The sequence below is a fragment of the Acanthochromis polyacanthus genome, chromosome 11 (assembly GCF_021347895.1).
Source record: "Acanthochromis polyacanthus isolate Apoly-LR-REF ecotype Palm Island chromosome 11, KAUST_Apoly_ChrSc, whole genome shotgun sequence".
Classification (NCBI taxonomy): domain Eukaryota; kingdom Metazoa; phylum Chordata; class Actinopteri; family Pomacentridae; genus Acanthochromis; species Acanthochromis polyacanthus.
The window spans coordinates 12,278,387-12,294,602 of record NC_067123.1 but is presented as its reverse complement, the minus strand read 5'-3'; the positions used below and the strand labels follow the sequence as shown (position 1 = coordinate 12,294,602).

General features: G+C 42.6%; 1 protein-coding gene across 1 annotated transcript in view; it reads left to right on the top strand.

Annotated features, from left to right (window-relative positions):
• LOC110956809 (venom phosphodiesterase 1) overlaps positions 1–16,216 on the top strand; it is a 72,006-nt gene that overhangs the window by 36,286 nt on the left and 19,504 nt on the right. Inside the window, exons 13-18 of the mRNA XM_051955101.1 lie at positions 124–246; positions 2,224–2,255; positions 2,402–2,529; positions 10,676–10,745; positions 10,866–10,953; positions 11,212–11,384. Coding sequence (XP_051811061.1) covers positions 124–246; positions 2,224–2,255; positions 2,402–2,529; positions 10,676–10,745; positions 10,866–10,953; positions 11,212–11,384 — 614 coding nt within the window. The remainder of the gene's footprint in view (positions 1–123; positions 247–2,223; positions 2,256–2,401; positions 2,530–10,675; positions 10,746–10,865; positions 10,954–11,211; positions 11,385–16,216) is intronic.

The following is a 16,216-nucleotide window of genomic DNA, read 5'->3' as shown; positions in this document are numbered from 1 at the left end:
TGGAATTGTTAAACACTTGAACTGAGCATGCAAAACTACAGTTTTGTTCTTTGGGTCGCTCAGAAGACAGATTACATCATCAAAAAAAAGAGAGTTTGATCTAACACTGACATCCTTTTGCAGGTATGGAGGAGATGAGCTGCAACAGGAAGGAAATTCTGCAGGAGCTGGTTGGAGATACCAGCAGCTACTTTGTAATTGAGGGTCCATTCGGGCGAATCCGAGCCCGGAACAACGACACTGTCAGTGAGTTAATGCACAGAGACAACCTACTTTTATGCTGCTTCACTAATCACACTGACTAAGAATCCAGGTATTAGCTCAGATCCACACTGAAACTCAAGATTTCGAGAGACAACATTTTGTCAGTTTATTGGGAATCATGTGCCGTCCTGAAACAAGTAGAAACATGAAAAATGTCCTAGATTACAGGTCTCCTCTTAACGCCAGCTGCACTGTTGGCAGGAAACGCTCCAGTTGACATTTTAAGTCAGTTAGTGGGACAAAGTGTACATCTGTGGTTGGTATTAAGTGGAGCAAAACCACCTTCATTCTCCTTGGCCATATTGAGACACTCTCAGGGTGGACTGGGGCAAAAAATCAGCCCTGGCATTTTTGGGCCAGACTGGCCCACAACATTATTGATTGACTGAATGAAGCACTAATTTTTGAATGCAAGGACATAAACTGACAGAAAGGTTCGCTTTTCAGGAACAAAAATTCAAAAACATCCTTAGAGACGTATACAAACTTGTTGACAAGTTGGGAAAAAATGCAATCCAGTAGAGCAGGGGTGTGCAACTAAAATTCAAAGAGATCGAGTCAGAGAAAATGTATTAAGCAAAAGTCTAGAACATCCTAATGCGTAGCCTGAATTAGTGTGATATATGTTGATGTAACCAGGTAGTTTTCTTAGCATCTGCATGCAATAAATAACTGACCATCAAATCAAATAAATGCAGTACGGTTCAAAAACATTTTGACAGCATTTACTAATAAATAACTTTTGATATAACTGTACATCTTAAAATAATGTTCAGAACTTGAAAAAATAATGACTGAACAACCTGAACCAACTTATATACATATTTAACAATACCTACATTTCAAAACACTTTTACATTTTTTTCTGTCTTATATCATTCCCCTAATATCCCTGCTGCATAATGAGAGAACTGAGCTGTAGCTTATCCAGCCAGTGTTTTGAATCATGGCCTGAATGGTGTCAGGGTCATTCTCAAATACATGTGGAGCTCATTGGTCAGTCTGGTACGGTACTTAGTTTTGATTATGTTCATACTTGAGAAAGCTGCCTCACAGCTGTATGTTTAGCCAAACATAGTCAACATGTGCAGGGCTACTTTTCTCTCGGTCTCCTCCTCTAATTTGTCCCTTGCCTCCAACTGTTTTCTGAACACAGAGTTTGCTTAGCAGCTACAATGCAGAGACTTCACTGGCTGAGTAGCGTCATATGGAGTGTCTGAACTCGTACGTAATTGGTCTGTGTGTTTCCTGAGCTGATCACCAACACCGTAAAAAAAAGAAGAAGAAAAAAAAAAAAGATAACCAGTAGCGTAAATACTGGAAAAGCTGCACCGGAATAATAGAAGCGACCTGTGAAATTTAAAATCCCATTACAATTTCCTGATTACAGGTCCGGAGGAACATGTTGACCAGCCCCCACTAGACACCGGATAGCCAGTCCACGCCTGGACACTCCTCAATGCATCTGAGCAACAAAACATTCAGTTAACAGAAGCAACCACGCAAAAAGACACATACTCTATTTGCAGTCACAACATGTGTATCTCGCAACTAGTCTTAGCGTATATCACAAGAGAAGATGACTTTGACTGATAGTTGAGGAGTCATAGCTGTCTTGGTGGCCACCTTCAATGGTCTCTTTCTTGTACAGTCATGCAGTATTGTGTCATATTGCTTTCATTTCTTAAGCTGGATTTAACTGGACTCAAAAGGATATTTAGCAACTTATAAATTGTCTTGTATCCATCCATTGACTTATACTTTTTCGTAACCCTTTCATGGAGTTGTTTGGAGTGTTCTTTTGTCTCCACGGTGCAGTTATGGCCAGGGGTTTTGATTCACCAAGTGTTATGTTATGTGAGTGAAAAAGCAATTAAAGTGGGATGAATACCTGTTATTGGGCAGACGTTTGTGCTTTGAAGTTTCTGTGATGACAGAAATGTGTTTTCCTTCCAACAGTTGATTCAGCTGGACTCGTTGCTAACATGACCGTAAGTATTTAACATTCTCTTGGTATCAAGATATTAGTTTAAATGCAATATGAGAACATTTTCAGGGAAAACATTGTAATGTTTTCCCACATACTAGACATAAACACAAGTTGCTGCTACAAAAAAGCAACATTTGTTGATTTCAGTGTAAGAAGCCAGACCAGAAAATCAGGCCGTATCTGAAGGCCCACCTACCGAAGCGCGTCCACTTTGCCAACAGTCGTCGCATTGAAGATGTTAACGTCCTGGTCGAACCTAAATGGCTGTTTGAGAGGTATTTTATCTGCAGTTCGTCTGCCATGTCTGTTTTTTTTTTTTTTTTTTTTGATGTCTTAGCTGAAGTTGTGCCGTGTAGTTTGAAACCATTTTTGAGAGTGACAAACCAGTGATGGGAAGTTGGGAAAAAATGCCGTTAATTAGAATCAGAGTGTAGTTAGGAATGTTAAAAAGCGTAAAATCACAGTACAATGAAGAATTTCACTGGTTTGATATTTTTTCAAATATGTATTCTGCTGCAGATTAATTTGTATTAGATAGATAGATAGATAGATAGATAGATAGATAGATAGATACTTATAATCTCCAAAGAGAAATTCAAAGTTCCAGCAGCATAGGAGGTAAAAAAACATGAGAGCATGCAAGTTACATATGAGACTATAATAAGAATATAAACATCTGGCAGTTTTACAGTGCAGTAGTGCAGTTGTGCAAAATGACAGTGTGTTACAGTCTGCAGGCATCTGTTTTTCACACTTTAGTCCAGCAAGTAGATATTTTTATGTGTGTGTGTGTGTGTGTGTGTGTGTGTGTGTGTGTGTGTGTGTGTGTGTGTGTGTGTGTGTGTGTGTGTGTGTGTGTGTGTGTGTGTGTGTGTGTGTGTGTGTGTGTGTGTGTGTGTGTGTGTGTGTGTGTGGGGTAAGGTGCGTGTGTGTGCGTGGTGTCAGTGTGTAGTGAGTCCTGAGTTTTTGTTGTGTTATTTTGTCCATTTTATCGCCCTCCCTGGCTGGTGTTGAAGAGCCTGATGGCGTGGGGGAGGAACGATTTCTTCAGTCTGTCTGTGGAGCAGGACAATGACATCAGTCAGTCACTAAAGCTGCTCCTCTGTCTGGAGATGCTGCTGTGCAGAGGATGACTTGGATTGTCTATGATGGACAGGAGCCTGTTCAATGTCCGTCGCTCTGCCACTGATGTTAGACTGTCCAGCTCTGTGCCAACAACAGAGCCAGCCTTCCTCACCAGTTTTTCCAGGCATGCAGCATCCTTCTTTTTCAAGCTGCTTCCCCAGCACACTACTGCGTACATGAGGGCGCTCGCTACTACAGACTGATAAAAGATCTGTAGCAGCTTCTTGCAGATGTTGAAGGACGCCGGCCTTCTGAGGAAGTACATGCGGCTCTGTCCCTTCCTATACAGAGCATCAGTGTTGGCAGTCCAGTCCAGTTTGTCATCCAACTGCACTCCCAGGTATTTGTAGGTGTGGACCACCTCCACACAGTCCCCTTTGATCATGACCGGTTCTGGATGCAGCCTGGGTCTCCTAAAGTCCACCACCATGTCCCTGGTCTTGGTGGTGTTGAGTAGCAGGTGGTTGGAGTCACACCATTTGACGAAGTCCTGGATCAGTTTCCTGTACTCATCCTCCTGTCCACTCCTGATACACCCTACGATGGCTGTGTCATCTGCGAACTTCTGCACATGACAGAGCTCTGTGTTAGACTGAAAGTTGGACATGTACAGGGTGAATAGGACCGGAGAGAGTACAGTTCCCTGCGGTGCTCCTGTGTTGCTGGCCACAGTGTCGGACCTGCTGTCCCCCAGCCTCACGTACTGAGGTCTGTTGGTCAGGTAGTCATTAATCCACGCTACCAGGTGTGTTTCCACTCCCATATCTGTCAGTTTGTCCCTGAGGAGCAGTGGCTGGATTGTATTAAAGGCACTGGAGAAGTCCAAAAATGTAATCCTCACAGCACCATTGCCTCTATCCAGGTGAGAGAGAGATCGGTGGAGCAGAAAGGTGATAGCGTCCTCCACTCCGGTCTTCTCCCGGTAAGCAAACTGCAGAGGGTCCAGGGCGTGGTGGGTCTATGGCCTCAAGTGGTGTAGCAGCAACCGTTCCATGGTCTTCATCACATGGGACATCAGGGCGACCGGTCTGAAGTCGTTCAGCTCACCAGGATGTGGTTTCTTTGGGACTGGAATAATGCAGGATGTCTTCCACAGCTGGGGAACCCGCCCCAGTCCTAAGCTCAGATTGATTATGCGTTGGAGGGGGTGTCCCAGCTCCCTCGCGCAAGCCTTCAGTAGTCCCTGGGATACTCCATCAGGTCCTGCTGCTTTGTTGGGGCTCAGCCTCTTTAGCTCTCCACAGACCTGAGCTGCTGTGATTGTCATGGGAGGTGTTATGGGGGGAGGGGTGGTGTCCTCATCTGTGTTGGTGGTGGCTTGTGGGGGAGTGGGGGCTGCTGTGTTCAGAGGTGTGGATGGGTTGGGGTGGTCAAACCTGTTGAAGAAGTGGTTAAACTGGTTTGCCCTTCCCACACCCCCCTCAGTGGGAGCACTTCTCTTGGAGCTGCAGCCAGTGATGGTCTTCATCCCCTCCCACACCTCCCTCATGTTGTTGGTCTGCATCCTTTCTTCTATTTTCCTTCTGTACTGCTCCTTCACCTCCCTGAGCTGGACTCTGAGTTCCCTCTGTATCCACTTGAGCTCTGTCGTGTTGCCATCTTTAAAGGCCTTCTTCTTCTGGTTCAGAAGGCCCTTTATGTCACTCGTTATCCAGGGCTTGCTGTTGGCAAAGCAGCGTACTGATCTAACTGGAACCACAGTGTCCATATAGAAGTTAATATAGCTCGTGGTGCAGTCAACCATCTCCTCCATGTCCTTGCTGTGAGACCCCTGCAGTGTTTCCCAGTCCGTGGTCTCGAAGCAGTCTTTCAGGGCCTGCTCGGCTTCAGGAGACCACTTCCTGAATGAGCGTGTGGTTGTAGGTAGTTTCCTCACTCTTGGTGTGTAGTGAGGTTTAGGCAGGACCAGATTGTGGTCTGCTTTCCCCAGTGCAGGCAAGGGGGTGACTCTGTATGCATTCTTCACGTTTGCATACATCAGGTCTAAAGGCCCGGTCACACCGCCTGAACTTTGCTGGAGCGTTCCTTGAACGGTAGGGAGGGGGGGCCGAATTTCAACAACGCTCGTCACCGCGCACAAAATGGGAAAAAAATCGAAAACACGGGCGTTGGCTTAGCGGTGCACCACTGAAGCCGGCGTTGCTTTAGCGTTGGTTTAGCGGTAGCGAGCGTTGGTTTAGCGGTGATGCGAGCGTATAGCGGCGTTCTGCGCATGCAGGCGTTTTCTCGGCGGGGGTATAAAGTTGGTTTAGCGGCATACCGCTTGTGACTACGGAGCTGAACGGATCATTTTGATACAGGTTTTGATAGATTTTTGATAGAAGTCGAAAGTTGAAGTTCATCATGCCACATGAACAAAAGAAGATACATACAGTCCATGTTCAGGCCTTCTCAGTATCCACTGTCTGACCCACACAACTCTGTCTCTCCTTCTTCTCTCTCTTCTCCTTCTGTCAACAGCTTGTTGCAATCTGAGGAGGTTCTGATTCTGCTGCTGGACTAGTGCACCAATCATAGCAAGTCTCTCAGCATCCATGGTGATACAGTTTTACTGTAACTTTGAGCAAATTCGATATAGATGAGGTCTGAACTCAACGGCAGCTCGATTCCAAATGAGCTCCTCTCTGTATTTATAGCCAAATTCTGGTCCCGCTCGGACACCTCTATACCAACGCCAAACCAAAGTTCATCGCCGCCATGGATCGCTGCTTCAACGCCTGACACCGTTCCAGCAACCCCGTGTCTGCTCGTAAAACACTTAGAACCGCTCCACCGAAGTTTGTGCAACGTTTAATCACCGCCCGGGCAACGCTGGTGAAGCAGTGGTGGTCCAGCGTTCAAGATTTCTGCATTGGCCAGGCGGACCCAAGTGTCCACGAACTTGCGTCTAGCGGTGCCAAACTTTGACTGGGCATTGGTGGAGCGGGGATGAACTTTGCCGGGGTGGAAAATTACCCCCTCCTCACCGCTCGCAATATTTTGTGCAGCTCAAAACTTTCGGAGCGGTAGGAGGGCCCCTCCAGAAACATCAGCGGTGGCCGAGCGTATACGCCGTTGCTTTAACGGGGGGCAACTTCTGTTAAACGGTGGTGAACGGTGGTGAACGGTTACGAGCGGTGATGAATTTTTTTCACCGCTCCAGGAACGCTCCAGCAAAGTTCGGGCGGTGTGACCGGGCCTTAAAGTCCTCTTCCCCCTGGTGTTCCATTCCACATACTGGTGAAAAGCAGCCAGTGTATTGTCCAAGGTGGCATGGTTAAAGTCTCCAGAGATTAGCACAAGGGCCTCAGGATGCTGTGTTTGGAGTTTGGCCACAGCGCTGTGGATGACATCACACACAGTCTCCGCTCCGGCTCACGGGGGAATGTAAACAATGAGTACAATGGCGTGGCTGAACTCCCTGGGCAGGTAGTAGGGACGTAAGCTCACAGCCATGAGTTCAATATCCCTGCAGCAGATGGAGATTTTAATGTTCACATATCCAGGATTGCACCACCGTTTGTTCACATACAGTGCGAGTCCTCCTTCTTTGCGCTTCCCACAGGCTCTGGTGTCTCTGTCCGCTCTGACTGTGCTGAAGTCCGGTAGCTCAATGTTAGCATCTGGTATGCTATCTGTAAGCCACGTCTCAGTGAAACACAGTAAACTGTACTCCCTGAAGGTCTTTAGGTTCTTTGTCAGCGCAGCCAGTTCATCGATCTTATTTGGTAGTGAGTTGACGTTTCCCATGGTCATTGAAGGCACCGGAGGCTTGAATCTCCACTTCTTAGGTAGCCGCTTAGCTTTTAGCATTGCGCCGGCTCTGCAGCCCCGGTACAGCTTCCTTACGTCCACAGGTAAGCAGGGAACCGCACTGATGCGAGACATTGTTCTCAGAGCGAGTAAAAAGTTCCTCGAATAAACGAGTCTCGGCGTAGAATAGACCATATCCATAGGGTAGAATAATACGTTCCAGGAGAACACGAAAGAGAAAATACAAATAAAGTATAAGAGCACACTGAGCTGCTACTGGAGAGGCTGCCACCTGCGTCGGCGCCATTGAAGTGTAGGAAAGGAAATTTATCATTATTCCTGATTTAAAACACTATGGGCATGAACTGCTCTTCTATTGCTTGGCAGAGTAGCATGACCTTCCCTCTGTCCCCCACTGAAATCTACATCTACAGGATTAACAGGATATTGTTTCTGATATTGCGGTAAACTGGTTAGGAGGTAGAAAAAAACATTACACAGAATGCTTGTGGTTTAAACATAGGGGAAAAAAACCTTTTCAACATAGAACACACCTTGGCATCTTCATATCTGGTCATTGCATATTATATTTTTAGAACCTGATCCTGGCCGTTGCTGTATACCTCCATGCTAGTAGAGTTTAATGTTTAACCCCTTTACCACTACTATTATTAAAATTAATATTAAGTCAGGTTCCACAACAAAAGAATTTGTTGTCTTTCCTCAACATCATCTTGATAACTATGTCCAGATATGAAAACAGTTGATTTCCGTTTTCATTGTTTCACCAAATCAACTCAGTAATCAGAGTCTGTTAAAATGCATAAAATATAATCTCTCCAAGCTGCTTCTATGAACTTCAAACATTAAAGCAAATGACTAGTCTGGAAATAATGATTTTTAAATGATTGCTCAAAAACGCTTAACAAACAAGAACAGTTTCTCTGTGAACAAAACCTAAAATGGTTACTTTAAATGGGTGTTAGTCGGTTGAAATAGAGAATGCTGATCACACCTGCAAAATTGTTGATTTTATAACTACAACTTTGTCTGAAAAATTCACCATGCAGTTTAAAGCGATGGCTTTGCTGTAAATTCAGCAATATTTCCATGTAAAATATCCACAGTTAACTGTTTTGCTCTGCACTGTAAACCACAGAGAGTCTTCCTCCTGAAGGGGGTGTGGACAGCAACAGCTGAACTGCATTTAAAGCTACAGACACCGGGCTAAAGTCATTTTAATGATATATTAAGCTCAAAAAATTGAAAGACAAATTTTGCATATATGGGAGCTAAAAGGGGCAAAATATGGGAGCTTTAAAGTTAAAACAAGGAAATAAAAGTTTTTTAAAATGTTAATATAAATAAATAAATAAATAGAAATAAAACAATAAAAGAATAATAATTTTAATAAGCAATATCTGTGAAGGTGAACAGTGAATTGGGGCTGGAAGTGTCACGCCCTCTCCCTCTCCGGTGCTCTGGCTCCGCTAATTACGAGCTCGTAATCAGCATTCAGTGGCTGATAAAAGCCTGGCTCTGCCACAGCTCTGACGCTGGACCATTGCATGCCGAACTCTGTTCCGCGCACGTCACTCTCCGGACTTTGTCTCTCCATGTGGATTACCTCGTCTGTCTCTCACCCCGGAATCCCTCATCTGCTCGTCACTCCTCTGTCTGCTCCCGGTCTGCCTGCTTCTCTGTCCTCGCCACGCTCCCTCCACTGGCTCCAAACTCTGCCTCTGTTCTGTCTCCCGAACACCGGACATTCAGTGAGTCATCCCCCCCCCCCCTGTTTGATTTAGTTTAGCCTCCACCTCGGCCCCGCGCCGTCCTCCTAGATTAGTTCAGTTACCGTTCTGTCCCTGTTCTGTTTATTCCCCGTGCCTCCCTTGTGGAGTGCCTTTCTGTTTGTGTTCAATAAATTCTTCACTAAATTCACCTGCCTGTCTGCCGCTTGCTGCTTGGGTTCTAACCGCCACAGATCCTTAACAGGAAGTTCCCACTGCAGTGGCTAAATATCAACCGATGGCAACCTAGCTCAGTAATAAAGGGAACAAAATGCCCTTAAAATCTATATTTTTAGGTCTTTTCAAGAAGACAAAACAAAAGTGGACAATGATTCAGCACATCTTATTTCCTCAGGCAGGTCGTTCCAAAGCTAAAGGATTGTGATTTCAAAAGCACATTCATGCTTTAATCCCCTTAATGCTAAAAACAGGACAAGAATTTTATTTATCCCCAAAGGGAAATTTGATAAAAGGCTTGTTATCTTTTAAAAAAAAAAAACCTGCCAAGATTGCACTATTTATTTGCCAGAAACAGGAAGTATTGTGGGATTTTCATCATTCAACAGTGATTAAATTACTCATCATGACATTCTGGTTTGTGGGAGAAAAAGAAAAGCTTTTGGTATGAATATATATACTGGGTTTCTTGGACATTGGTTCACTGCATTAAAGTTTCCACCTCTAAAGCAGGGAGCAGAAAGCAGTCCTCTCCAGAAGTTGTAGAAAGGTGGGACTGCCGCATTACTTGGTGGTCGCTGTTGCGATGTGGGGGGTATCCAGCTGAAGACCCTTGGCCCAAATTAGCTTGACCCTGCCTTGCTGCCGTATGAGAGGTTGCATCAAAACCTTGATAAGGCACGTTGTTTGGAGGAAGCTAAAAGACCCTCTCAAAGATTGTGTGTCTGTGTGTCTGTGTGTGTGTGTATATATATATATATATATATATATATATATATATATATATATATATATATATAAAACTTACATTTTAGGCTTGGAGCTTTTAGACTTTTTGCATAGGACAGTAAAGAGGGAGACAATAAATGGCAGGAGAAGAATAGGGTGAATGACGTGCAGCAAAGGCCCATGGGCTGGAGCTACAAGGATGCCCCAACATATTTTAATGATTATGTTTTTAATAGAATTTAGAGTCACAGTTTATTTTTGAGTACTGGTAGCACCTATGGGTAATTTTTTTTTCTCAGTTTTCATAATGCCACAACTCTGCTCCAAAACTGCAACAAAACCAGGAGAAAATACAGTATGACTAACAAAGGGTTTATTGCCACGCAAAACAAGCAAACAAGTGCAGTAAGGTCCACAACCAGAATCCCACTACACTGCTGGAACTCCAGCCGGCAACAGCTCCTGTCAGAGTGGTTCAATAGTAGTGGGAAAAATTAAGTACAGCTGAGCCACGAGATCGCCGATGTGGCTCAGTCAGGTGATGACCAGAACAGGCACACCTGGTGTCCAAGTGGAGGGTCGACTCGTCACAATAAAATAAATAATCAAGTGTCCTTCTTTTGCTTTAATGATTTAGGGCAGCATAACTTTAATAAAATGCAGAAAATACTGTTTATTTCTCTTTATATTCATGATTGTGCTGTTTCTATAGATTTGCATGACTTTGTTGCAGCGAAAAAGGAACCCACAGTGAGAAAAGTGACACAGGAGCAAAGCAAAAAGTGTCCAGAAACTGCCTGGAGTTTGAAGAAAGTTTGATTTGACTAATTTTATGGTAAAACTCAGGAACTTCTGTGTGTCTTCACAGGAATCCAGGATCTCTTACATTCTGCTCTGGTGGGAATCATGGCTACGACAACGATGCTGAGAGCATGCATGTGAGTGTTTAGGATTTCTACACTTTTCTGTTTAATTCTGTTGTTTATTTTCCCTAACTTGGCCATGCTTGCAGTCCTGAAAGATGCTTTTTCAATTACTTCCTTCGTCGTCTCTTTCAGGCCATGTTTGTCAGTTATGGCCCAAAATTTCTGAACCAAACAGAAATCGAACCTTTCAGCAGCATTGAGCTATACAATCTCATGTGTGGTGAGTATATGGGTAAATGGGAAATATCATTAACTGCATCTTGTAATCTGTTGTAGTTTGGCCAAACATTTGAAAGCAAAGCCAAAATGGAAAAGTCCCAACTCTAAAAAGTTAAATGGACCAGTGAATGATGATCTGTTTCCTGTTCACATCTGCATAGTCACAGATTAGACGTCAGTGGTGAATGTTAACCACGATGATTTAAATGTCACACAACTGGTGGTTATGATTTAAAATCTACCTCAATGCTTTTGGCAGATGTGCTCGAGATTTCACCCAGTGACAACAACGGGACCCACGGCAGCATGAATCACATCCTGAGGAAGCCTCACCACATACCCACACACCCTGCAGAGCAGAGTGGGCTGGCTGAATGTCCGCTGGAGAGCCTGAACCCTGAGGATCCCCTGGGATGCTCATGTATCGACCTGGTGGGTAATCATCCTTCTTACGTGTTGGAGAGGTGAACTGGAGGTGGCAGTTGAATGGAACAGAATAGAACTGGAAAGATTGTGGGCCTTGTTTTATATATATATATATATATATCAGTATTTCCGCTAGGATTTTTTCAGTAGTGGCAGAGAGCCGTGACGGTACTCAGAGGGCGCAGTACTCCGCCAAGGCTACACAGTTGACGTATCATTTCCGACGGATGAAGTCTTCAATAAAAAAAAGGGAAACTAGAAGCGACAACGCCACCTCAGTATTTATACCGAAGGAATTACTATACTGTACATCTGATAGTCACCTTGAAGGGACACAGGTACGTTATACCAGGGAGGCAAGAGCCACAGCATGCTTTCAGGTCGGTAGCAGGCAGTTAGATGTTGCTCGTGAACTTGGTGTGTCTCAAAGTATCATCAGCAGACTTGCAGTAAGACACAGAACTACTGGCAGTGTTCGTGACAGACCAAGGAGTGGAGCTCCACGAGTGATGGACCGCAGTGATGACCAGTACCTAAGGACCTATGCACTCAGACACCGTTATGCAACTGCCACACAGCTGCAGGCCTGTTTATGACAAGTGAGGGGTACTAGGGTTTCCAGACAAACCATTCACAACCCACTCCACCGCTTTGGCTTGAATGCCAGATGACCGTTGCAGGTGACTCCACTGACACCAAGACACCACCGTGAATGTTTGCAATGGGCACAAGACCATGTGACCTGGACAATGCAGCAGTCATCTACCATCCTGTTTACTGATGAGTGTCGGGTCACCTTGCACAGAAATAATGGTCATCAACGTTCCTGGAGAAGGCAAGATGAGCAACATGGTCCCCAGGGTTGGCTTTGGTGGAGGAGGTGCAACAGTCTGAACAGGCATCACCAGTCAGCACAAAACAGATTTGGTGATTGTAGACATCTCAGTCACTGCACGTTCTTACCTCAGAGACATCATAGAACCCATCATCATCCACCAACTTTCTGTCCATGGATGATAATGCTCCACCAAATGGTGCCACAATTGTCGCAGCTTGACTTCAGGAAGTCGGAGTGCCTCATATGGTATGACCAGCAATGTCCCCTGACCTGAACCCCATAGAGCACGTCTGGGACCAGCTGAAGCAGCGACTGGATGCTCGTACCCCACCCCCACGTGACCTGGCAGAACTGTGGGTAGCACTTGTGGAGGAGTGGAATGCATTGCCTCAGAACAACATCATGAGGCTAGTTATGAGCATGAGATATTGCTGTCAAGCTGTCGTTGCGGCAAATGGTGGAAACACCCACTACTGACTTTGTCAATTTTGGTTATTTGGGGCAATCTTTGTTATTGTCTAAATTGTTGGGGTAATAAATATTGTACTAATGAAAATGGTGCTTCTTCTCACTCATTAACAGTAATATCAAAGTGAACTATTACTTATTTCATTAAAATTCAGATGAAATAGTGAAAGCACTCATGTAACTAACAATATCGCCAACTTATTTTGAGTAGTGCATTTCATACCACAACAAAACAATCCAGTGGGCTGATTTTGATTAACACCAAATCCTACCATTTTCAGAGTGAAATGGAAAGTGGCAGCTTTCTAACATCTGCTTAGTTTTGTTGGTTTTGTAGCCTTAAAACAATTATCACAAAACAAAACAAAAAATCATTGCATCAGTTTTACGAGCAGTCTGAGCCACTTTTAAATACTAATTTAAAAACAAAAATCTAATTTCAATGTTATTTCTCTGTTACTTGGTTTTAGCACATTTCATAATGAAGCACAGCAACGTGAGGCCAAAACAAGGGTCCTTTATTGTTTAAGTGGGTAGTTGGAGAATAAATACCAATGATTTCATTTTATTGCACCAGAATAACTTGTAAACTGTGTTTGTCAGTGAAACACGCAGCAGAGTTTTTTAAAAATGAAATTAAAAACTGTGTTTATAAAAAGAAAATTGATGTGAAAAATGATATATTTCATGCAGACACAACTTGGCAGCTGCAAAATGAGATGACTGGTTCTGTGAATGCACAAAATGATAAAGTAGCGAACCGACTCCTAAATGATACATGCAGAGTGAAGTGATTTGGATGAAATACCACAATTTCTAAGCTTAGAGTTGGTTAGGTTTCCTGACTAAATGACCAAAAGACTGATGGAAAGTTGAAAATCAGTTTAATATTTACAGTTTGGGGCTGTAATAAATGGTTTCATTTTGTGTTTCTTTTGGCAGTTACTCGGGTTCAGAGAGTGAATTTAAACAGATTGTTCACTTTTCTAAAATGTTGGACAGGTCAGCCTGTGTTTACAGTGCGCACAAGACAAATAGGGATCATTTTAAAAGGGTTAGCCAGAACCTGATCGGAAGTGAAACAGGGCATGATGACCTTGACATTTCAAATGAACGGTTAATGCAGCCGATAACGAAATGATGCATATTTTTAATTCCTGGCAGGTGTCCAAAACTCTTACCTCATCATGACTGTAGACATGATGTCTGAGAACAGCTCTCTTACATTGCAAAAATATAACAAAAGCAACAGGCCAGCAGCCAGTTACCAGGATAACTTATTGGAGAGTTATGAAACCATGGCAACAACTATAACAGTGCTGTCGACTGGAAGGTGCCACATTGTTTTCCAGGTCAAGAGGCCAATGAAATGAAATAGGTTCCCAGTGATTTACTCTCTTGATCCCATAAATTGTAAAACACGAGTGAGCAAAGACAAAGACAAAAAAAAAATCTGAATGAACAAAGACAAGAGCTCGGGGTACCCTGATTTTTACTCTCTACTGTGGATTAAGAACGTACAGTTCTGTGAGCACAACTCTTTCATCAGGTCTTTCCCTAATGCTGACACATGTCCATCCATCCATTATCTATACTCAAATCAGGTGAAGGCAGGGGACACTCTAGACAGGTTGCCAGTCTATCACAGGGCTATATATGGAGACAGACAAGCACATTCACACCTGCAGACAATTAAGAATCACAAATTAACCTCAGCATGCTTTTGAAATGTGGGAGGAAATCAAGATTTTTCAAATTTTTCAGCAGCAGGGTGCAGTGAAGCCAGCCAACACCAACCAGTAGGATTGTTAGTTGATAAGCGTTTTTCAAGGTAGGATTCCTCCTGAAGCCCCTTTTCCACCTATTAGGCAGCATTGTGCTATCAGGAGCAGATACAAAGGGATGTTTACAAGAACAGCTACTGTAACTGACCCAGTTTGTCTTTCTGGTTGCGTTGTAGTGTCAGATTCAACAATTTTGTTATCAACTCTCAGTGTGCAAAAATTATGAAAAACAGTACCTGCTTTATTTTTCTCAAATTTTGACCTGGTTTCTAAACTATTTGAACATTTTTGTTGGAAAATTCAGACTCAAAATTATTCAGAAAATTAGGACTAAGGTCTCAAAGTAATGAATTTTGAGTTTTTTTCTTCAAACAGAATACATGTAAATAAAACATTTTCAAAAATATATTTCCCTCAAAATTATGACTGCATTTTTTTTTACAATAGACCTTTTTCTTTGAAAATTCTTGGAATTTAAAGTTAGATTTTACAAATAGTGTGAAATTATTTTGTTAAAATATGATAACTATTATGGAAATATCCCCATAGTCTCTCATAGTTTCCTCACAGTGGTCTTAATATCGCCTGTATTGTCAAAAAAAAAAAAACAACTACAAAAAAACACTGAGTTGCCACGCAGGTTCAACATTGGGAGGGCAGGAAATATTGGCCTCCTCTCCTATTGAACTGGTCAGCATTTCTCAAATTTCAATGCAAATTTCAGCTATGTCCATCATGAAGTTGGAATAAATGAACAATACAATTTTGAAAATACTTGAACTTTAACTTGTAAAGTTTTGATTTTTATCACAAATTGTGAGTCTTTTATTCACAAAATCAGGACTTAATTCTGAAAGTATTCACCTTTATCGCACTAATTTTGACTTGAAAAAGCATATGTGATTTATTTTTAAAAAATGCAAAAAAAAAATTCCCCTCAAAATTACAACTTAGTTTTTATAATAGATATTTTGTCTTATAAAATTCTGGGTTTAAAATTCCCTCATAGCAGCCCTAATATCTGCTGTATTGTCTAAACAAAAAACAAAAAACAAACTAAAACAAAATAGTATCTCAATTTGTGTTGTACTTCTTCTTTTTTTTAAAAAAAAAAAAAAAAAAAAAGAAGACACTAAGAAGTTAAAGTGCTGAACTGAATCAGTTATTGTTTTTCAAATGAAACTGTGTATATGATTATATTTAATATCAGTTCATGAAGGAGTAAGTGATCATAAGGGAGAAAATGAAAATGTCTTTTCCGTATTATGAAGCTCATCTATGCTGCAGGAAAAACAACATTTATTTCTTACTGAGTGCATGTCAAAATCCGGGCAGTGGTTGCACAGAAGTACGACCAAAAAATTTCCAATTTTCTGCTTAATTTCCATCTAATTTCTTTTTCCCCATCCAAATCCACCCGTTTAATAGCCCTGATTGAACATACTTTCCATACCAGTGGAAACATCCTCCAGCTTCTCGTAAATACAGGAGGTAATCAGTCTGTATGATCACATGAAACAATTTGCAATCCCGCTAACATCTGCAACCTGTTGTGGTTGTGTGAATAAGTACATGTAAAATATCTGATGTCAATGTCGCAGTGGGAAAAATGAGTTTTTGCACCTTTTCTATAGTCTATTCAAGTAGTTTGGTTCCCTTAACCACATGCAGACAAAGAAAGAAGAATTAAAAGAAAATGCAATAATGCCCCAATATGGGACTTCAACTCAAGTCCTCAAGGTGAAAAT